General features: G+C 43.4%; 1 protein-coding gene across 1 annotated transcript in view; it reads left to right on the forward strand.

Moving 5' to 3' along the window:
* The window catches only part of AHCYL1 (adenosylhomocysteinase like 1), a 92,404-nt gene extending 78,000 nt beyond the window's left edge, over positions 1-14,404 (forward strand). The window contains exon 17 of the mRNA XM_068269534.1: positions 11,285-14,404. Coding sequence (XP_068125635.1) covers positions 11,285-11,291 — 7 coding nt within the window. The 3' untranslated portion in view covers positions 11,292-14,404. The remainder of the gene's footprint in view (positions 1-11,284) is intronic.
* Positions 14,405-24,291: the final 9,887 nt, after the last annotated feature.

A 24,291-nucleotide genomic window follows, 5' to 3' on the forward strand; every position in this document is an offset into this window, starting at 1 on the left:
AGCGGAGTGGAAAGAGAGCTGTGAGCAGCGGTGGGGGAGGGCGGACATCTCTTCCCCCCCTCCCTCACCTTGGGGCTCTCCTTCCCTCGCTCTCCCCTCCAGAAGTAATGTGCGGGCAGCCGGCAGCGGGCGGGACTTACCTCTCCTCGTTGTCGGAACACCGGATCTGCGTGCCGCAAGTCTGGACCAGACCAGCGGCACGCAGATCCGGCGCCAGAACGAGGAGAGGTAAGTCCTGCCGGCTGCCCGCACATTAGTTCTGGAGGGGAGAGCGAGGGAAGGAGAGCCCCAAGGTGAGGGAGGGGGGGAGATGTCCGCCCTCCCCCACCGCTGCTCACAGCTCTTCTTTCACTCCGCTGCTTCCCTCCACAAATGCCAGGGGGGACGGCGTCCACCCTCGGGAAATAGTAAGTGGACACCTTCCCCCCGCGTCCACGCCCCCCTGAACTTAGTGCTTCCACACAGCCACTTCAGTTTCCAGGGCAGACTTGAATCTGATTGTTGTAGTATGACATTTCTGACAGCTTTAGTACTGAATAGGCACCTTGGCCCTGATTTATTAATGATCTCTAGCCTGAGAAAACATTGAAGAACACAGGAGAAACTAAGTGATCCAGCAAACCTGGCCTGTATATATTAAAAACCAATTTGAGATGGCAAAAGTTTGCAGTCCTCACCTAGGTCATATCAGAGCTTGCTAAAAGGTTAGTGAAATAGCATTTACAGGATTTCAGTCATGTTTATGCATCTGTAATGTGAATTTTCTGTAATAAATCTAGGTTGTGTCAGATTTTTTACTAAAGGTGGCCATACACATATCAATATATCCTGCTGATATTTGGCAGATTCGATTACTCTGATCAAATCTGCTAGAAATCGATGCCAGAAACGAAAGCCAATCAATCCGATGATGGAACATATCACTCGATCGGTGGCGGGTCGGGAGTGTGGCAGTAGCTGCGATTATGGGACCAATGTGCAGTGTTAGCAACAGAGCTTACACTCACCTATTACTCGGTGCATGTCACCTGTCCATCCCCATCAGGCTCTCCTCACTTGTTTCTTTTCAGGACCCCTGTGTCATGTGACAAAAACTAGAGGCTGAACACTAGAGGCCTCCAGTGGTCACGTAAGGCACATGCCATGATGCATCCTCTAGTCTTTCGGCCTCTAGTGTTTATTACGAGACACAGGCGCCCCCAGGGAGAAGACTCAGGGAGGGGCGCTCAGCAGTGGAGAGAAGACACGTGCCGGTGAACAGATGAGTGTAAGCTCCGCTGCCTACACCCTGCATGGCCCAGGGAGGGGGACTAATAGATGGCAGAGACCTGGGGGGCCTAGCTCACAGTGCACAGCTCCATAGCTATTTAATGGATTTCATGCTGGAATCTATTGAAAATCTGTGTCTAGTGTGTGAAAAGTTTCAATCCCTCTCAGATCAGATTTGATCAGAAGGGTAAATCTGATGGTTTAACCTGGTGGCCATCTATTAGTGTATGTCCACCTTAAAGGTGCGTACACAGGCCGAATTCCCGCAAACGATGGGTCGTCAGACCGCGGCCGTTCTGCCGACATTTTGCCTGTGTGTACAGTCTGTCGGTAGGCTGTTTGGGTTCAATGTGCGTTTGTAGTTTCTGGGGGGGCTCAGCGCACCTCTGATTGGAGGCCATTCGGAGGCAGCCTGGTGTTGCGCTGATCCACCTTTTGCGCAATTTTCAATTTTCGATTTTATTTGATTAGCCGCACCCAGGCTATGCATATACATAGGTTAGGATTTAGTTAGTGTTAGGCCCCTCCCATGGAGGATCGACTTCTTCGCAGTGGGAGGGACGAGTACTTAATAGATTGCATGCAAGCTGTTACAGGAGGCTAACATCCTCCTCCAGTGGTAGACAGGTCATGTGTATGCTCGGTGTGTATTATATCCCACAAGTGGGGCTTGCACTCTTTTGCAGGTAGGCACTTGCCTGTTTTTAAGTAGCGCTGTTCATTTCCTTGCTATGTACTAACTTAATTTGTTTTTGGTCAGCTGCTCCCACTTAACAGCCATGCTTTTGGTGTATATGCAGAGCTTCTGTTTGGGTTCAAGGTGCGTTTGTAGTTTCTGGGGGGGCTCAGCGCACCTCTGATTGGAGGCCATTCGGAGGCGGCCTGGTGTTGCGCTGATCCACCTTTTGCGCAATTTTCAATTTTATTTGATTAGCCGCACCCAGGCTATGCATATACATAGGTTAGGATTTAGTTAGTGTTAGGCCCCTCCCATGGAGGATCGACTTCTTCGCAGTGGGAGGGACGAGTACTTAATAGATTGCATGCAAGCTGTTACAGGAGGCTAACATCCTCCTCCAGTGGTAGACAGGTCATTTGTATGCTCGGTGTGTATTATATCCCACAAGTGGGGCTTGCACTCTTTTGCAGGTAGGCACTTGTCTGTTTTTAAGTAGTGCTGTTCATTTCCTTGCTATGTACTAACTTAATTTGTGTTTGGTCAGCTGCTCCCACTTAACAGCCATGCTTTTGGTGTATATGCAGAGCTTCTGTTTGGGTTCAAGGTGCGTTTGTAGTTTCTGGGGGGGCTCAGCGCACCTCTGATTGGAGGCCATTCGGAGGCGGCCTGGTGTTGCGCTGATCCACCTTTTGCGCAATTTTCAATTTTATTTGATTAGCCGCACCCAGGCTATGCATATACATAGGTTAGGATTTAGTTAGTGTTAGGCCCCTCCCATGGAGGATCGACTTCTTCGCAGTGGGAGGGACGAGTACTTAATAGATTGCATGCAAGCTGTTACAGGAGGCTAACATCCTCCTCCAGTGGTAGACAGGTCATGTGTATGCTCGGTGTGTATTATATCCCACAAGTGGGGCTTGCACTCTTTTGCAGGTAGGCACTTGCCTGTTTTTAAGTAGCGCTGTTCATTTCCTTGCTATGTACTAACTTAATTTGTTTTTGGTCAGCTGCTCCCACTTAAAGAGACTCCGTAACAAAAATTGCATCCTGTTTTTTATCATCCTACAAGTTCCAAAAGCTATTCTAATGTGTTCTGGCTTACTGCAGCACGTTCTACTATCACCATCTCTGTAATAAATCAACTTATCTCTCTCTTGTCAGACTTGTCGGCCTGTGTCTGGAAGGCTGCCAAGTCCTTCAGTGTTGTGGTTCTGTGATGCATCTCCCCCCTCCAGGCCCCTCTCTGCACACTGCCTGTGTATTATTTAGATTAGGGCAGCTTCTCTCTTCTCTCTTATCTTTTACAAGCTGGATAAATCCTCCTCTGAGCTGGCTGGGCTTTCACATACTGAGGAATTACATACAGGCAGAGCTGTCTGCACTCTGCAGGAAGAAACAGCCTGACACTTCAGTGGAAGATAGCTGCAGGGGGAAAGAAACACACAAATGATCTCTTGAGATTCAAAAGGAAGGGTGTATACAGCCTGCTTGTGTATGAATGTATTTTCTATGTGTGGACATACTGTACATCAACCTACTTCCTGTTTTGGTGGCCATTTTGTTTGTTTATAAACAAACTTTTTAAAACTGTTTTTAACCACTTTTAATGCGGCGAGGAGCGGCTAAATTGTGACAGAGGGTAATAGAAGATGTCCCCTAACGCACTGGTATGTTTACTTTTGTGCGATTTTAACAATACAGATTCTCTTTAACAGCCATGCTTTTGGTGTATATGCAGAGCTTCTGTTTGGGTTCAAGGTGCGTTTGTAGTTTCTGGGAGGGCTCAGCGCACCTCTGATTGGAGGCCATTCGGAGGCGGCCTGGTGTTGCGCTGATCCACCTTTTGCGGTAGGCTGATAAGGCTGGTTTTGACAGATCCGCTGAGTGGATCTATCAAAATCAGCCTGCTGACAGACTGTACACACAGGCGCCTTAACAGTTTTTTATGCTGACGTGTCCATGTGATTGTGATTTCACTAATCTTCAGTATGATGTTTGGCCCAGTTGATGTTTTACTAGCTAATAGTTGAATGTATCTAATACATCCAGAGCAGTTTTGCTGGGTAACTTACAGAGAGAGGTTGGACAAAATAAAGGAAACACCTAGAAAATCAACAAAATCTATTTTAATATGGTGTAGGTCCACCTTTTGCGGCAATTACAGCCTCAACTCTGCGAGGTATTGATTCATACAAATTGCGAATTGTTTCCAAAGGAATTTTAGCCCATTCCTCAGTTAAAACACCCTCCAGTTCTTTTAGAGATGATGGCGGGGAAATCGACTTCTTACTTGAATCTCTAAAAATGACCATGAATGCTCAATAATGTTGAGGTCTGGGGATTAAAACGGCCAGATGAGATGCTCAACTTCATTAGAATGTTCCTCGTGCCATTCTTTAACAATTCTGGCTGTATGGATTGGGGTATTATCATCTTGAAAGATGGCATTGCCCTCCGGAAACAGTTCTTGAACCATAGGATGAACTTGATCACCCAAAATTCCTAAATAGTCTCGGCTGCTAATTCTTCCATGAAGGGAAATCATTGGCCCGGCGAATCTTCTAAGAAATAGCACCCCAGATCATCATAGAACCTCCGCCATGTTTTACATTGGGAGAAGGCAGTCTGGATGAAATGCTTCTTTCGGTTGTCTCCAAACGTACACTCGGCCGGAGGTCGGAAATAAGGTAAACGATGATTCGTCAGAGAAAATCACATTTTACCAGTGTTCGAGGGATCAATTCTGGTGGTTTCTACACCACTCTAAACGTTTTGAAACATTTGTCCTTTTTTTTTTTTAAACACGGCTTTATTGAGCAGTAATCCGTATATACATAGACACAGCAATAATAGCTTCATTGTACAGGTAAGAAAAGATGTTATAATAATTTGCTCATATGGGTAGATGTTAGACTGAGTCAAAAGTAGAAATACATATTTAAAGGAATTATATAAACAGTAATACATATGTCAACATGACATATTGTAACACAACAAGAAAAAGACCATCAAATACATCATACATAGATGAAAGGATTAACGTGTATTAGAGGTCGATTATAGTATAACTGTGGACGGTGATAGAACCCATTTACCCCATACTTTGGTATATTTGCCAGGACAGTTTCTGTGTTGATACACCAGTTTAATATATGGCAGAACATTATTAACCTGTATAATCCAGTCAGGGATGGATGGAGTTTGAGTAGTGATCCAACCCATCGTGATAGTCCTACGTGCGTATAAAAGGGCCTCACGTAGCATGGTACGTTCAAATTTGCTGTATTAGTGTTCAGGCACTATCCCCAATAAACAAATCTTAGGACATAGAAGGAACGTTTTTTCCAGAATTTCAGCCACTATTTGAGTTGCTTGCAGCCAAAAAGACTGTACTCGGGGACACTCCCACATCATATGCCAAAAGTCGGCTGATGGTGCCTGACACTTAGGGCAGGTCGGAGGGTAATTAGTCTTAATCCTAGACAGTCTGAGAGGTGTGAGATATGCCTGTCTAATAATATAGAATTGGATCAATTTGCCATTTGCGGAAATAGAGGCGTGAATAGGCGACTCAAGGGCGTCTTCCCATTCTTCATCGTCTAGATCTGGCAAAAGTGCAGACCATTTGGATTTGAGGAGGTCTGAATCCCGATCAGTCAAGGCTGCAATGCAAGGAGTGTATAACATGGAAACCAGTCCACCCATACCTTGTGTGCGTAGTATTCCTATTAATGGGAAATCAGAAAGGGACATTTGAAGATTGCCAAATTGAGCTTGCCAACAATGTCTTAATTGTAGATATTTATAAAACTGATCATTAGTAAGATTATGAGACAACTTGAGCTGGTCAAAAGACTTGAAAACACCCCGGACCAAAAGATGACCAAATGTAGTAATTCCTAATCTTAGAGAACAGAGGCGCCAAAAGGATAAAAACAATATTTAAAAGTTTTAAAATTATTGCTTAGGAGGCAGTGGTGGACTCACCTCCCACAAGCAGACACAACAACTGTGTATTCACAAAAGGGACATTTATTGGTATACTCCAAATAAGGTTGCAACGCGTTTCGCAGGTCAAACCCGCTTCATCAGGCAATTACAGGAAGGAGCACACAACAGCAGTATGTCCAGATAGCACCTGGCGCCTCAGGTGCTATCTGGACATACTGCTGTTGTGTGCTCCTTCCTGTAATTGCCTGATGAAGCGGGTTTGACCTGCGAAACGCGTTGCAACCTTATTTGGAGTATACCAATAAATGTCCCTTTTGTGAATACACAGTTGTTGTGTCTGCTTGTGGGAGGTGAGTCCACCACTGCCTCCTAAGCAATAATTTTAAAACTTTTAAATATTGTTTTTATCCTTTTGGCGCCTCTGTTCTCTACCATAATACTTATTGTATCCACCTTTGGTGGAGGGGGATACCCCTTCTTGTTTTTCAAGCCTACAGAGAGCGACTTCTTATTCCTGAGTGAGGACAGGCTAATCTCCTCACCTGCCTACACAGTGGTTGCCTGGAGGTAACCCTGGTTTGTGAGTATACAATTCATACTCTTTCTAATTATCCAATTACCTTGACATACTACACCATATCGGGCTCTCGGTTCTCTCTTCTTCATAATTCCTAATCTTTGCCATTCTAAGGCTCCATGAAATAAGGCTAAGTGTGGGTATTTGAAATTGAACCATAGAGGGGTAAGCTCTAGTGGGGAATTTACTTGAAATATACATTTAGTTTCTTCCCAAACCTTTACAGCTAATTTATGGATTGAGGTACCTTTGCCTATTAATTGAGACTTGGGGTTTTCCAAAAAGGACAACAGATTATCTCCTCGAACAAACTTTGCTAATAGTTGTTCTGAAATAGGGCGTTCCAGGTGGTCATGTATCCATGTGGTTAGATATCTAAGTTGCCCGGCTAGATAGTATAGGTAAAAATTGGGTGTGCTAAGCCAGCAGATTGCTTGGGGGCTTGTAAAGATTGCAGCCTAACTCTATGTCTATTATTACCCCAAATGAAGGTAGTTACTAATGAGTTAATTTCTGCAAAGAACTTTTTAGGGATAACAATATGAACATGTTCCAAAGTGTATAGGAGTTTTGGTAATATGATAATTTTAACTAGATTGATGCGTCCAATAACATTTAGAGGAAACATACTCCAGGTATTAAATTTTCCCCGGACAAAGTGGAGCAGAGGGTCAATGTTTAAACGAAAAAATTCGGATTGATCAGCCGTAATATGTATGCCCAGGTATTTGAAACATTTGTCCTTTAGAGCAGAGGTTTTCTAATTGCAGTTCTTCCGTGTAATCCAGATTTGTGCAGTTCCCGACGAACAGTTTTTGTGGAAACTGGATTCTGTAGGTGTTCATGCATCTCTGCAGTAATTTTAGGAGCCCTGGTCTTGCGAGCTTTTCTAACAATTCAAATTTAAAGTCCGACGGTCTCTCTCAGCGAACTTCGACTTTCGGCCACAACAGTGCTTTGCCGAGGACGTTTTTCCTTCTCTTTCAAAGGCAGTCATTACTTTTGAGACAGTACCTCTTGAAATGCCAAGCATTCAGGCAGTTTCTGTTACAGTAGCGCATGCCATACGAACACCAACAATTTGGCCTCTTTGAAAGTCTGAGAGATCTGCCATTTTTATAAATTATAACCAACTTTGGTTTAAATATCTGTAAAAAAAATATTTTATTTAAACATATCAAATAACAAAAATAATAAACAAAAAAAATTTAACATATGTCAAGTTTTGATCGCTTAAAACATGTTCAAAGATTATGATGCCAAAATGTTAGGTGTTTCCATTATTTTGTCCAACCCCTGTAGGTTCCCCAGCTCTGGATAACTGCACCACTCTCGCATACAGCATCTCCTTGTGTAAAGTGTGCCGAATGGTTGAACGATGCACAGTGACTCCATCTGCAGCAAGATGATATTGTAGTTCTTTGGTGCTGGTCTGTGGGTTGACTCTGACTGTTCTCACCATTCGTCGCTTCTGTTTATCCAGGATTTTTCTTAGTCTGTGTAATGATCTGCTCAGCTGCCTGTGCAGGCAGGCAGCTTTTTGACCATTGTTTAGGTTTGCATGCTGCAGGACTCTGGAAAGGAGAGCTTCTGTCAGTTTTGCAGCTTGTGCTTGCTGAGGAATTTGCATACGTTGTCATGCAAATTGCCTGGCCACATTCATTGGAGGCGTGTACTATAAGTACTATGTGTTTCCCACAATGCTTGGCTGGTCATAAGGATTCCTTCCTGTGAAACACTACTGGAGGAGTGTCAGCCTTACTCTTTGTTTGAAGTTCAGCTTAGAATAGTTTCTGAAACTGCACTAGGCAGGTTCCCCTAGTGCAGTTAGGATTGCTTATCTGTTTTGTTTGTTCTGTTGCGATTGTCCTGTCCCAGCGGTGGTCGACAGGAAATCGTTCTGATCTCTGTTCTTGGGGGTATAGCTGGTGCAGCGGTTGCTACCAGCTATCTCTTCTGATCTGTCTCCCTGGATCGCACTAGCATCCTGCGCTAGTGCTGTGGATCCTTCTGTTCTGCTACTCTGTACCTGGATCGCACTAGCATCCTGCGCTAGTACTGTGGATCCTTCTGATCTGTCTCCTTGGATCGCGCTAGCCTCTTTTCGCTAGTGCTGTGGATCCTTCTGTTCTGCCTCCCTGGATCGCACTAGCATCCTGCACTAGTGCTGTGGATCCTTCTGTTCTGCTACTCTGTACCTGGATCGCACTAGCATCCTGCGCTAGTACTGTGGATCCTTCTGTTCTGTCTTCCTGGATCGCGCTAGCCACTTTCGCTAGTGCTGTGGATCCTATCTCTCGCTTGTCCCTGTTTTCGTGTGTCTGTCTTATCTGCTACGAACGCTTGCTGGAGGCTCGGTGAGGTAACCGTTAAGCAAGCGCTCGCGTCCTCTGTTACATGTTTGTCTGTCGATGGTTAGTTAGGCGTGCTTGTCTCTATTGAGCTTATCACGTGGAGACCGCGCATGAACGCGTGCACTGTTGCGAATGAGTGCGGTGTTCGCGTTCAGTTAGCGTTTGTTATTTTCCGTATCTCCTCATTGTATGATTTGCTGTGCCTTTGCTATCCTCGTATTCTATTCTGATCTGCCTTGTGTCACTTTTGGCAATCGCCTTTCTTGCGGTTGCGTTTCTGTTTCGTATCTGCTGTTGTGTGTGCGCTGTCGCGGGGTGGCGACTAGATTGGCGCACACACATACAACCTGTCCCTTTGCTCGTTCTCATTCGCAATCGCTTCTCTTGCGATTGCGTTCTGCGCTTCGTACAATTCCTGTCTGGCATTTGTGGAGGTACAGAGGATTGGTTCCTCTGCACTCCTCAGCCCCATCTGCCGACAGGAATTTCCCTCTACGGGTGCATAGCACCTTTTGCTGGGTTCCTGCAATTATACGCTTGTGGAGGAATTCCGCCGTCACAGCGCACGCGTTGTGCGCTGATCACGGAGGAAGTTCCACAATCGTTACAGTATGACCAGCCCAACCCAAAACTTCAGTGTAGACGGAATTTCCGATTTGTACGATTTTGTTGAGTATGCATCTGCTGATCAGTTTCCAGGTTTTTTGCCCCAATCCAAAGCTTATGTGGATCCTACTATAGGTAGGATCGCACACTATATTAAAGCAGTTAAAAAAATCTGTTCTTGTTCCTGAACTCCACCCCTATGGAGATTATCTGGATACTAGCCTGTTTGAACCCCCATTTGCTTCCTGGGATATTGTGGCCTTGCTGGAGGAATTCGATTTTGATTGGAAAGCTTTTTGCGATTTTTACATCGCAAAAAGCAAGGATGTCTTGAATGATTGTCTCGATTCTATGTACCTTTTGATTGATTCCGATGAATGTGACGAGGGTGATGTGGATCTGGTGATTTATGTGTGGCAGACGATTTTGCACACACACCTACCAATTGATTCCAATAAAGAGACATCGTTGTCGGATGATTGTTCCTGCCTTTCTGGGGTAAAGCATGTGAGTCTTGACTTTGTGCAATCTGAAATGAATGAGTGTGCCGCTGTGGTTGATTCCTGTGCGAATCCTGAAGGATTCGCTCCTGACAGTGTGCAATTTGAATCTGTGCGATCTGATGCCTGTTTCTCGGATGTTCCTGCAGATTGTGATCGGCATGAGTCTGCCGTTTTCCTCAAGGATGTGTGGGATCCTTTGTCATTTAGAAACAGATCTTTGAGATCTTTCGTCTGTGACCCTGCTATGGGGAAAATTTCTCGACTATGCAGCGTCAAGATGGTGAACAATCTTTGTCTTCAGATCATTTGAGAGTTGTTTTGAGACCCCCATGTTGCTACTCTTCAGAGAAAATTAAAGGAGGAGGGAAACTTACAATTGACCCCCCTTAAATACTCTTAATTGGATTCACCTGTGTATGTAGGTCAGGGGACACTGAGCTTAACAAGCCAATTTGAGTTCCAATAAATAGTTCTAAAGTTTTGGAATCAATAAAATGACAACAGTGCCCAATTTATGCACCTGTCTAATTTTATTTAATCAATTATTACACACTTTCTGTAAATCCAATAAACTTCATTTCACTTCTCAAATAATCACTGTGTGTGTCTCCTATGTGATATATTTTAATCGTAACAACCAACGATTTATATGGGAAAATCAAGACGATTAACAACGTTGCCCAAACTTTCGCATCCCACTGTAACCACTCTATAAAATCTAAAACACTGATGGATTTTACTTTTAAATGTTATATGTTTACTTTTTGCTATAGGACTTAAAGGACATTTAAGACTAAACAAAAAAAGTTAAATGCAGTACCTACTTTTGTTTCCTCTGTTCAAAATCAGTCCCCCCCACCCTTCACCACCGTTCTGCAGCTATGTGGTCTGCCTGGAGGTCTCAAGTAATATTAGTCATGAATCGGAATTTAAGGCCCCTGCGCATGCCCTCGCTCCTGACGGCTCTCTTCCTGCCTGGGGCTTTCTCACAGCACTTTGAGCATTGGCCCTCCAGACCATAACAGACTGACTGTGTGAGGAAGGAGGCTACTGTGCATGCGCAGGCGGCATTAATTCCACATCTAAGGTCATGACTAATATTAGTTGAGGCCTCTAAATGGACCACTGGACATAGCTGCAGGATGGTGGCAAACAGGGGAGGGGGGGGGGGGCTAGGAGCCGGAGGACACAGCCTGAGAAAGGAGGACATTACAAACAAAGGAAGGTACTGATTTTTCTTCATTTTTTTTGTCTCAGATATCCACAGTATAGTGATGTAGTACAGAAATAAAATAGGACTAATATCAAGCTGTTCTTAATGTTACCTTTTGTGATTGCTTCCTAGATACTGACAATTGGCGCTGAAGGATTTTAATACACCAAGGCACCCTTGACGTATCAAGACAGCTTTAAGACAACCACCACCCTTGTCTGTTTTACATCACCATGCTGGTCATTTGTTTAGATTTTTCAGTTGTTTATACATTTTTACTTTAAGCAGAAATTACGTTTTTATTTTGCATATGTGTGAGAATTTAATGATTCTCTTTGTCTTCACATATACAGCATAGAGTTAAACCTTAAGTATACAGTTATATTAGTTTAGGTAAGTCAGTTTATATTAAAATAAGTCAGGTGCCGCTTAATTTTCAGAAAAGTAAAACAAAAACCTTCCCTGCTCAAGCTACGAAACTGCACTCTTTTATTTAGAATTATTAAACCGGTATATCTTAAAGTGAACCAGAAGCAACGAAACTCGCATCAGGTTACCTATGTAGAGGGAAGGCTTTGGATCCCATAGAGCCTTCCCGTTCTATACTCTGTCCCCTTGTTCCTCCACTTTTCCACAATTAATTAACGCATCCCCGAGTTCTTCCGCAGATGAGTACATCTGTACTGCACTTACAGAAGCTAGGACTTGCACGTGTGCAGTACAGATTTGTTCGCCTTCAGGAGTACTTGGGACATAAGTATTTCCAGAAGGAGTGCCAAAGAGGTATTCGACCTGCCGGTTGAAAGACTTTAACGGGGACAGTAGAATGAACCTTCCCTCTACATAAGTATCTAACTTTTTTTTTTTGCCTGGCTCGCTTCAGGTTAATTTTAAAACTGTGCTCTCTCCATCCACATCAGAGTGCTGAACAGAGACATTTACACCATTGTGTACTGTTTTATTATAAAGTACATAACCCTCTCAGTTGCTCAGTAGTAGGAATGGTTAGTGAGAAGCAAATAGTTCTGAGTTGATGATGGATTGTGCAAATTGTTAATACAGATAGAGGAAAGTCTGGCACTAGATGCTACTGCTGGTGGTGTGGACCTGCGACTGTGATTGTGCTCTTAAACACCTGCACACCAGAGAAACATTCAGTGCAAATGAAGGAGAAAACGTGGCATTGTGTCTAAAACCGCAACTTTATTCAGACAGCCGGGTATAGACAAGTGGTGTGCAGTGGGGGTGGGGGACAATGTGATGAAGACTATGGTAAGCAGGTATTCAGTAGACTTTTCTGAAAACTAAGCAGTATTTTTAACTACATTACATTACAAAAATGGCATGTATATTTTAGCTAGCTAGAGTAAAAATGTCTTTTAACTTGGAAAATGTCTGAGCTTATTTAATATGATAAATAAGGTAGATCTGATCAAATAAGTCTAGCTTGCGTTGTCACTGTAATATCTGTGTTGCAGATTTGCAGATCACGCCAATAACAGCCATACACACACACCTGCTATATTTTTTTATGCCTTATTGGTGTGGGATTTTTTGCCATTCCCAGTTATGTTTGTCTGTGAGTGTGATAGAGCCGAACTTAAAAAAGAATATATAAGTCATATTATTTGGAGAATTAATTTAGTATATAATGTGATGATGAGCGTAACACCAATGGGCTCTGGTTCAGCACTTTTGCTGGATGCCCAGGTTCAGGAAATGCTGCTTGTTTTTTATACTTGAAATTATACATGCTGTGAGCAGTCTTTATAGAGACTATGTGAATACGGGGTACATTTGCACAGGCTCAGGCACTAGAGAAATGGGTGCACATGAAGCATTTTTTTTCTGCTATGTCGCTGGTATTTCTTTTTCAATTATGTATGCTTCGTATGCACCCTGACATAATGCAGCTCTAGGAGAGATCTTTGCTTTAGATTCTGGTTCAGTCCTGCCAGCTTTGGAGTATTTCCATGCTTCCTGTTATTTATGCATAAACATAATTTAATCCAGCAGTGGAAGTGGAAGACTTTTAACTGTGAGAATTCAGACCTGGAATCTCAAGCGCAAAGATCTCATCACCAAAAGAGTGTTCAAAACATATCTTTAAAAAATCAGGTGATCTAAACCTCCAAAAAGAAAGTGTCCATCAGCTTAGTCAGGCTTAACCTCTTTGGGACGCCTGTTGTTGAATTCTAGGTCCTGTTTGCAGCCTCTTATCTCTGACGGGGCATAGATTTGACAATAAACGCTTAGTTCCGTGTGCTGGTCAGAAGCCAATTTGATTGGCGCCTGACCATGTGATCACACAGTAAAAAAAAAAAAAAAGAAGGCTCCGATCCTTAAGAGACCAGAGCATGTTGCTCCTACACTGGTAAAAGTATACCCACCCCCTCCCATAACAAAGTAGTAAAACAGTAACTCTGCATCTGAGAAGCCTTGTCCAACAATTCCCAACCTCAATGTCTCTTAAAGGTCACTGGGTAGCTCTGTGTCCCCTTCCAATCCCATCTTGCTCTCTGGAGCAGTTAAGGTCACATGTGAGAAGGAGATGGGACAATCATTTGTATGTGGGGAGACTTGAGTCACAGGGGGCAGAGTGTGTGGACAAACCAGGCAGTTCTGCAGCAGTGGCACCAAAGAAGAAGGGGATTGAGCTGAGAATAAAACAAGATTTTATCAGGTAAACATGTATTTTTTCTTGGAAATTAAGTGTTAAACTCCTCTCTTCTTGTTAGACCAGGGGCTATATGTAATTCACTTTTTCACCTGAGTTTTCTCCTAGGTGATATTTTCACAACTTGTAAATAAAATGCTTTTAAACCACCAGCAAACAAGACAGTACTTTAGTAATTTTGACAGAACGTGTTCACCTACTGTGTGGTACTTTGTCCATTGCAAAATTAAAAATTATCTTCTAGGAGAAAACTCTGGAGAAAAAGTGAATTGCATATGGGCCCATGACTGCAGACGTATATGTGCAATATAAACTATGTGTGGTATGTACCGTATGTCTGTCTTTATGCCATGTCTATAAATATGATTATACTGTATTTATATCTGAAAATACACAGTGCTTTGCAAAGGTATTCACCCACTCCACACCCCACCCTCTGTGTTTGTCCTGTTATGTTGCAATACAGCCTGGAATTAATATGGATTTTCGGCGGATTAGCCCAATTTGTTTTACCCAGCATGCCTACAACTTTGAATGTACAAAATGTATTTTTCTATTATGACACAATCTTTAAACATTTTTTTGACTGTGCATAGGTATCCCCCCCCCCACCCCCATGTCAATACTTTGTAGAGCCTTCTTTTGTTGCCATTTCCTTAGGGCCCAGTTCAATAAAATTACTCCTTCAATTTAGATGCCTGCATTGGTGTACTGCCACTACTGTGTTTCACTGTTGGAATTGTGTTTTTGGGTTGATTGGAGGCTTTGGGTTTGTGCAACACATGGTGTTTCCCATGATGGCCAAAAAGTTCAATTTTACTATCATCTTACCAAAGAACCTTTTTTCATGTGTTTGGTAAGTCCACCATATGTTTTTATGCAAACAAGTTTTCAATATTTTAATTTCTTTAGGCAATGGCTCCTTTGGCCTCTCTTCTATAAAGCCCCACTCTGTGGAGTGTATGGCTTAAAGGGACACTGTAGGGGGGTCGGGGGAAAATGAGTTGAACTTACCTGGGGCTTCTAATGGTCCCCCGCAGACATCCTGTGCCTGCGCAGCCACTCACCGATGCTCCGGCCCCGCCTCCGGTTCACTTCTGGAATTTCAGACTTTAAAGTCTGAAAACCACTGCGCCTGCTTTGCCGTGTCCTCGATCCTGCTGATGTCACCAGGAGCATACTGCGCAAGCCCAGTATGGTCTGTGCCTGCCCAGTATGCTCCTGGTGACATCAGCGGGATTGAGGACATGGCAATGCAGGCGCAGTGGTTTTCAGACTTTACAGCCTGAAATTCCAGAAGTGAACCGGAGCCGGGGCCGGAGCATCGGTGAGTGGCTGCGCAGGCACAAGGGGGGCCATTAGAAGCCTCAGGTAAGTTCAACTCATTTTCCCCCGACCCCCTACAGTATCCCTTTAAACCTTTCTGGCCCCTTAAGGACCAGACCTGTGCTTTCCCTATTGTGTCCTGTCATTACTGTGATTGGCTCACAGTAATCACAAGGTCACGAGCCAATGAATTTGGCTCCTGATCGAGATGAGGAAGCTGAGACAGCAGCGCGAGCAGATGCAGCGACAGAACAGCGGTGCAGGTAGCGTGAGTGCACGGCTGTGGAATCTACATCCTGTCAGACCCGCACAGCCACCGGCATGACATAGATTCCAACTGCGTCGGAACAGAACCGGTTAAAGTTATACTTTGTACAGGCTGATACTCCTTTCTCTGCTGTGGATCTTTGTATCTATTCAGTGCTATTTTTGGTGTATTTGTTGCATCTCTGATTAGTGCCCAAAATTTGTTGAGTGGTTTTCTTTTATCAGGTTTGTATTGTATTCTTGCAACTGTATTCTTTGCGTTTTTTATAATGTATTCAATGGTACTCCGTTGAATATTAAAAATGTGTTTTTTGTTTTTTTTTATAACTCAGTCTTGATCTACATTTTTCTACAGCTTGTCTTTGTCCTGTTTAGAGTGCTCTTTGGTCACCATACTGCTTGCTTAGGCCTCTTCTTTTCTTGTGCATTGCTCATTAAAGGGAAGGTCGAAGCAAAATAAAAAAATGAGTTTCACTTACCTGGGGCTTCTACCAGCCCCATGCAGCCATCCTGTGCTCTCGTAGTCACTCACTGCTGCTCTGGTCCCCCACTGGCAGCTTGCCGACCTCGGAAGTCGGCGGGCCGCATTGCGTACATTTTTACGCATTCCCGCTAGTGCAGGAACATTAACACATACATTTTTATGCGTTACTGGTTCAATGCGTAAATTTTTACGCATTGAACCAGTAACACGTAAATATGTATGTGTTAATGTTCCTGCACTAGCGGGAATGCGTAAAAATTTACCCAATGCAGCCCGCCAACTCGGCAAGCTGCCAGCAGGGGACTGGAGCAGTAGTGAGTGACTACAAGGGCACAGGATGGCTGCATGGGGCTGGTAGAAGCCCCAGGTAAGTGAAACTCATTTTTTTATTTTGCTTGGACCTTCCCTTTAAGTTTTCAGCAACACAGTGTATATTATGCCGAAGGACATTGGAAGTGCATAGATGGCACTGTCTGATGTTTCCGTCCATGTGTTGCGATTCACTGTGGAGTCTCAACACACGGTCGCATGCATTTTTGCGCAAACACAGTGCAATTCCATTCATTATAAATGAACCGCTTTGGGGAGAATTGTGTAGCAATGCAGTGCCGTGCGTTACGATGGCCATGTACTTTGCATGCAGTGCGGAAGTGGGAATAGGGCCTTAGTAGTTGTGAAGCATCAGGTGCCTTTTAGAATGGGTCTAGTTGGACAGGCACCATATGGTAGATCAAATCCAAATTTAGAGGTATCGTAGCAAATAAGATGACTATACATTATATGCACCCACAACACTTCAGTTTTTTATTGATACATGTATGTGCACATAAAGAAAGAGCTAGAGTTGAGTACACATCAAATCCAAATGAAAATCCATTTAAAATTACAGGCTGTAAAATGGAGAACCAGGACAAACACTGGAGGGATACTTTTATGAGGCACTGAATGGGAAGCCATGGGGACTTGTCAAAGCTTCTCTATTATCAGTGATCTCTACTCTTGACAATTAGATGTCCAGACTAGGAGATATGGTATACTTAAAGCGGATCTGAGATGAAAAACTAACTATAACAAGTAACTTGTCTATATATCTTATGTAAAGTTTAGATGGTTTACACAGCAAATCTAGCTGCAAACAGTTTTAATAGAATATGATTATTTATTCCTGTGATACAATGACAGCAGCCATGTTGTTTGTAAACATTACAAAGAGGCAGGCTTATCTGCATCTTGAGCCATCAGCCTAATCCTCCTCCCTCCTCCCCTCTGCCTCTTAAATCAATGGCTAGTAACACCTCCCCCTCCTCCTGCCCAGACTGAGCTCCCATGAGCCCTTGCTACTGCCTTGGCTCTCTGAAAACCTGTGGGCGTGACTTTTTTAATTTATAAGGAATTAGAGTATTAAAACAAAAACAAAAAAGTATTTGGCTTGAGGGATGCCCTATAAACAATAGGAAAGGAACACAATTATGCAATGAGTAAAAGTTCACCTCGGATCCACTTTAAGCAGACAAGCATGGGAGCAGAATTCCATGAAGGCTGCCTGATGGGTTCTTTGGATGCAGTCATACACCAGAAAGGAGTGGCAGTTAAAAGAATAGGTTTTATTTTAATGCAGTGCTGTTTTCTACTGCACTCCTTCTGTTCTTCATTTGTAGTAGAATGACAGTCATGATAAATGTACCCCAGTGCATTTTCCGCAAGCATTCTATGTAAACTGTGAACAACAGAGAGGGCCTCAATGCTCATTACAATATAGTACAGTAAAGATTTTAGAGGAACAAACGTTTCTCAACTAACACTTGCATCCTAATATTTACACCTTTAAAGTCAGCTTGAAGGTGTTAATCTACTGATATGAAATCTGGAATCTGTCTATAGTTAGATTTAGCCTCCGTATCATTGCAACTGTATTAGGTCCAGCGCTGAAATGTCAATGCAAGGAGGTAGAAGAAACCCACATGGCCAGAGGTGAGCTGAGTTTCTCCTAAAGACAAAACTCACCATCTTGGACACATTGGGGCAGTTTTTACAAATTTACCAGTCTTTGAAAAATGTGTTTATATGAAGACATTAAAGAAAATGTGTTTTACTTTAACTTTTTCTTTTTTTTGTAATAATCTGTTTTTGTAAAAACTGCCCCTATGAAGACCAGTGAATTTAGCCTTCAAAAGAAGTTATGGTAAGCTCTACTTACAGTCTGTTACATGGGAGTGGAAAGTACATGATGGATAAGTATTTTATGTACAGGTCAATCAGTCTTACATAATCTTTTACTTCATTTTACTCACCTAAATTCATTTCTGGCTTGTTAAGTTATGCTTTCTTCATCAAGCCAATAATCAGCCTTTGTATTGTATGTCAATATAAGAAGATAAACAATAACTCCAGCAAATGCCATATTCCTAAATGTTACACAGCTGCTGGTGCTAGAGAAGTCCGTTGCAATGCATGTTATAACACATTTTATCACTGCACCTATAGCAGTGGTTTGGATCATTTTACCCAGAGAGGTCACTGCAATCATTCATTACAGTATAAGCATTAGCAAAGGCCTGAAACAAGATGGGCCTTTTTAGCTGAGGACTTCTGCATCCACTTATTAACTTACTAACTCAATTATCAGCATGTTACAATGGTCTGCTTATCAGAGATTTACTTAACTTACAACTGTATAATTTGTAATGAATGCAATATTACAATGATTCTTTCAGATGAACATATGAAATAAAGCCAAATTTTCACTGTGGCCCTGTGTTTGTGATGTTTTTATTACTTTGGTGTAATGTGATATATACGTACAGTATAGATGTACACAAGGGTTTTCTGGAAAAACAGATGTTTTCATTTAATCAATTTTGGAAATATTTTTAGACTACACTGTAGCATCTGGTTATTTAAAGGGAACCTGAGCCAAAAGTGATATGGAGGCTGCCATATTGATTTCCCTTTCAACAATGCAAGTTGCTTGATTTTTTTCCCTTGCCTTTGAAAGGAGTTTTCCCAATTATAGACGAACTTGCTGTGTGACCACTTGGAGTACCCATTGTCGCCCATATATGGGGAACGTCTAGATTCTGAGTCGGATAGAGTGACAAAGGCTTTTGAGAGATACAGGGGGGTGAGGAGTAGTGGACTGACCTGCTGGAGGACACAAATACAGGAATACATGCAAACCAGATCACACAGCACAGTATGGGTACTGAGGTAATGCTTAGTCAGTCACTGGATGGGAGCATGGAGATTAGGCTAGTCAAGTTCACTCAAGAGTTCACTCAGATCCATAGGATGGGTGTACAGTAATGGAGGTGCGTGAACAGATAGAAGTCACAAGGAGGAGGACCCTCCCAAAGGCTTATAATCTAGAGGGAGAGGTAGGGACACAAAAGATTGGGGACCAGAGTTCAGCTGCGGGTTTAGAGCACTTGTGAGGGGTGGTAGGCCAGAGTGAAAAGATGAGTTTTGAGGGCCTTCTGGAAGATGTTGAAGGAGAGTGCAGCCCTAATTGGTGGAGGTAGGGAGTACCATAGTGTTGGAGCAGCTCTTGAGAAGTCCTAGAGTCGTGCATGGGACTGGGTGACGTGGGGGGGGAGGGGGGGGGGGGCGGTCAGGCAAAGTTCTTTGGAGGAGCGGAGTGAGTGGCTAGGTGTGTACCCTGAGTAAGATCGGAAATGTAGGTTGGGCAGGTTTTGTGGACAGATTTGTAGGTCAGACATAGTATCTTGAATCTGATTCTAGACTGGATAGGAAGCCAGTGGAGGGATTTACAGAGAGGGGCCGTTGTGGTGGAGCTATGGGAGAAGTCCATAATTCTGGCTCCTGCATTCATGACGGACTGCAGCGGGCAATTCGGGTCATAGGGAGACCAGACAGAAGGGCATTGCAGTAGTCAAGGCAGGAAATTATGAGGGCATGGATGAGGAGTTGGTGACAGAGGTCAGGAAATGACAGATGTTGCGGAGGTGGAAGTTGCAGAACTTTGTGAGATTTTGGATGTGGGGGTTGAAGGAAAGTGCAGAGTCCAGGGTGACACCCCTAGACAGCGGACTTGAGAGGTAGGGCAAATGGTAGTGTGGTTAACACTGACATTCACATCCGGGAGGATCAGGGATGGCCGGGGTGGGAAGATTATAAATTCCGTTTTGTCCAGGTTTAGTTTCAGGTACCTAGCAGCTATCCAGGAGGAGATGAATGATAGGCAGGAGGAGACCTTGTCCATGGTAGTGGTGAACAGGTCAGGGGTGTGGAGGTAGATCTGGGTGTCATCTGCATACAGATGATAATTAAAACCCATGGAGGAGATAACCTTGCCTATGGAGGATGTGTATAGGGAGAACAGTAGGGGGGAAAGGGCCGAGCCTTGTGAGACTCCCACCGAGAGGTGGTTGGGAGTGGATGAGGACTCATTGAAGGAGGTCGTAAAGGAGGGGTTGGAGAGGTAGGATGAGTGCCAGGGCAAGGTTGTGAATGTCCATGAACTGGAGGGACTGGAACAGTAGGGGATGGTCCACTGTGCCAAAAGCTGCTGAAAGGTCAAGGAAAATGGAGTATTTACCTAGGAGCAGACTGGTTGGTGTGGGTTCGGGGTTGGCATTGTTAATGTATGTTTATATGCAAAAAAAAAATTATTGTTAAAAAAAAAAATTAAAACTAATGCAGCACTCTTCCTTATCACCAATTATTTATCTAAGTGGCTAGGATGCCTCACAAAAGACAATCAGCAGCTACCTCTTGCAGGTAGTAGACGTCTTTGCTGCTGGTGGCCACTAACTTGTGACTCATGTGATTCCCCAACTGAAGGTGGAGAGAACAGTATCCACATTTGCAAGACCTGACAGGTAAATTAGAGTAAAATGGCACGCAATGGTCAGGAATTACATTCTGAATTTTCTCCTAGATCATTTTTAGTGTTCTTTTCAAAATAACTTTTTATCACTTGGCAATACGCAAGTTTGAAAATATCACCTAGGAGAGAACTCAGGAGAAAAAGTTAATTGCATATGGGCCATTATGTTTATTGCCACCATGCAAAAAGGGAGAAAACTGATGCACAGGAAAGCGACCACACACTAGCAGAGTGCTGCTGACCTAATTGAGGTCATAGTCGTGCAATGTAAGAAACAGCGGCAGTGTACATCCACTTTATTGCAAATTCGTTTAAAAGTAGATCACCAGACACAATCCATCAAAGAGATAAATGACAAGGCAGCAAGTGGGTCGACAGCTATTTCATGCTAGCACTCAGTAGCGCTTCATCAGGTGTCTGGTGATATACTTTTACATTAATTTGCAATAAAAGTATACTTACCTCTGGGTCCTATAGAGCCTTCCCGCTCCTCTCACAGTCCCCTCGTTCCAGTGCTGTCATCCCTGTTAGCAGTATCTGACTGTAAGGGCCTACCAGGGAAATTTAAGCCTGGAGCCCACACACCCCCTAATTTGGAGCTCACATACCCACATTTTGTGCAGATGTCAGAGCTATATAAATACATAATAATTTGGTAGGACTTTAGACTATGACTATGGTGGGGAATATCACATTGTTTTCCCCCCTGAAAGGTACCCTAAACTGAGAGGGATATGGATGTTTCCTTTTAAACAATACCAGTTGCCCGACTCTCCTGTGGATCAATTTGCTGCAGTAGTATCTGGATCTCACACCTGAAAAAGGCATGCAGCTATTCCAGTCTGACTTCAGTCAGAGCACCTGATCTGCATGCTTGTTGAAGGGCTGTGGCTAAAAGTATTAGAGACACAGGATCAGCAGCAGAGTCAGGCAACTGTATTATTTTAACAGCAAAAATCCATATCCTTCTCAGTTTAGGTTCACTTGAAGGTGTGCAGTGTGGTCCGGAGTAGCCAGGGGTGCAGCAGTAGCCAGGGGTGTCTCCCTCTGCCTCCCCCCCGTCTCTTTAGGGATGAAAGATGGTTGTCAAGTGCGACTGGTGGCGCCATAGTATGGCAACCTCGGCTCTTGGCTTTCGTACATTATCCACCTCATTCTTCCAGAACCTGTATGAGCCAAAATCAATTCCGAGTACAACCCCCATTTGTACTTGGCAAAATAAATGATTCTGAATAGATTGTGAACTCTTCTGAGGACAGTCCATGACATAACTGTTTTGTTTTTTTTTTTTGGGGGGGGGGGGGGGCAGGGGGTTATGCAGGTGCTGAATTCACTGGTGTGGGAGCTGGTTATATGCACCGCACGTGGATGTGGCCATGCACTGGAACATGGGTGTGGTCATGGGTGTGGTCATGGGCAGTCCCGAATGTACATGAAACAAGTAGCAGTTTTATAGATTTATTCACAGAGAGTGGGTCTGCCCAGAAAAATCTTAAACTTTAGATAAAATAATCAAGTATTTATATGCTCCATGATAATTCATCAAGTAGTCACATGCCACTGAATAAAAATATGAAGTAGTCACACACCTCCAGATAAGATAATTAAGTAGCCCGGTGACTTACAATGAACAAATTAAATAGCCTGGCACAACAAGATAAAATAATTAAGTAGCCAAGTGAGCCCTGTATACATAACTAAGTAGCCAGTGGCGTAGCTAAAGAGCTGTGGGCCCCGGTGCAAGTTTTACATGGGGCCCCCCCAAGCACTCTATACATAACAATTGATACAGCGCACCAAAACCTGCCAAGGACCAACCCCAGTGTCAGAGGTGCAAGAAGGGGATGGGGAACAGTGTGTTAAGGATTACTACTATTCAAAGCATCTATAGAAGTGATTATTACCAGCACAGGACCAATAGAGAGCTAATACTGTGATAGAGGGTGGACCCTTCGGGGCCCCTCTGGCCCAAGGGCCCCGATGCGGTCGCTACCTCTGCACCCCCTATTGCTACGCCCCTGTAAGTAGCCATGATCCCCAGAAAACACTTACAGTAAGTAGCCATGTGTCCATGTACTGTATTTCTGTACAGATAAAAGGCAATAGGGGGTTCATATAGCGCTACATGCAATAATGCATTAAAAAGTTTGTACCAACCAACTCAGAGGAGTCAAGGAGAGTCCCAATCTTCAGCAGCAGCAATCCCAGGAGATGCAATGAATCAACTCATGAATTAAGGCTAAGTAACTATTTGCTAGGTGCTGGGCTGGGGGTTTTGCTGGGCTTGGGGCTTTGCTGGATGGGAGAGCTGGTTGCCACACTACAGACCTCAGATCAGCTGTGACAGGAGAGAGGCAGGGCGCACACTACCCGCCCTGTTCTGCCTCTCTCTGGTACCCGTTAATCTGGGGTCTGATTGTAAGAGCAGCAGCGGGGAACGGGAGGCACACTGCAGGGGAGGCCACATGAGAGAGCGGCGCCGGTGCCATGGCAACTGGCACGGCACCATTTTGAACCACTTGCTATCCCTATGACGTGAAAATAAGTCTGCACTCTCCTTCCTACAAAATGTTAGATAACACTTTATTTATCTCTGACCTAATAACATAACTACAGAGTTGAAAAGGAATTACAGAAAACCCCTCTCCTCCTCCCAGAGAATTCAATGGCAGGGCTAATTAGTAAACAAATCTGAAATACACATTCCAGGAGCAGACAGTAGCAGATTGCATAAATTACTTCATTGCTACATCTAATACATTATCAAAACAAATGAACTGTTTGAATAAACAGGAGGGATAGACACATAAAATGTTTCGGTTTAATGTACAATAGAACTGTTTACATTAAAGAGACACTGAAACAAAAAAAAATTATGATATAACGATTGGTATGTGTACAGCTAAGAAATAAAACATTAGGAGCAGAGACATAAGTCTAATATTGTTTCCAGTACAGGAAGAGTTAAGAAACTCCAGTTGTTATCTATGCAAAAAAAAGCCATTGAGCTCCACAACTTTCAAAGTTGCAGAGAGCTCTGTCTTCTGAAGCTTGTTATCTTAACTGTCAGTCATTGTAATTTATTTTTCTCTCCAGAGGACAGGTCAATAGTTCACAAGACTGCTCTGTAAAAACATTTAGAATGCTGAGTAGTGTGTAAACTGCAAATATTAGAGAATGATCCAAAAAGAAAAAACAGTATATAACTGAAAATAAAAATATGAGAATATTTTCTTTGCAACTAATCTTCTAGTAATTATCCGCAGGGTTGCTCGGGTAGTACTTTTTAATACCCGCCCGGATCCGGGTACCCAGATTCGATTCGGGTATCCGGATCCGACCTTGCGGATATCCGAGTGAATTCGGATATCCGACCAAATTACCCGCGGGTGCCCGACCTGTTCGGGCACCCGGATAGAAAAACCGGAAGTGCCCTTTAAATAGCTTTAAAAAGGGTTTTTAGGGTAAATGATGCCTGTAGCATCATGTTTTTTTAAAGGGAAACACTCATTTATAATTTGGTGGACATAAAATGAAAA

Source organism: Hyperolius riggenbachi, chromosome 2 (genome assembly GCF_040937935.1).
Source record: "Hyperolius riggenbachi isolate aHypRig1 chromosome 2, aHypRig1.pri, whole genome shotgun sequence".
Lineage (NCBI taxonomy): Eukaryota > Metazoa > Chordata > Amphibia > Anura > Hyperoliidae > Hyperolius > Hyperolius riggenbachi.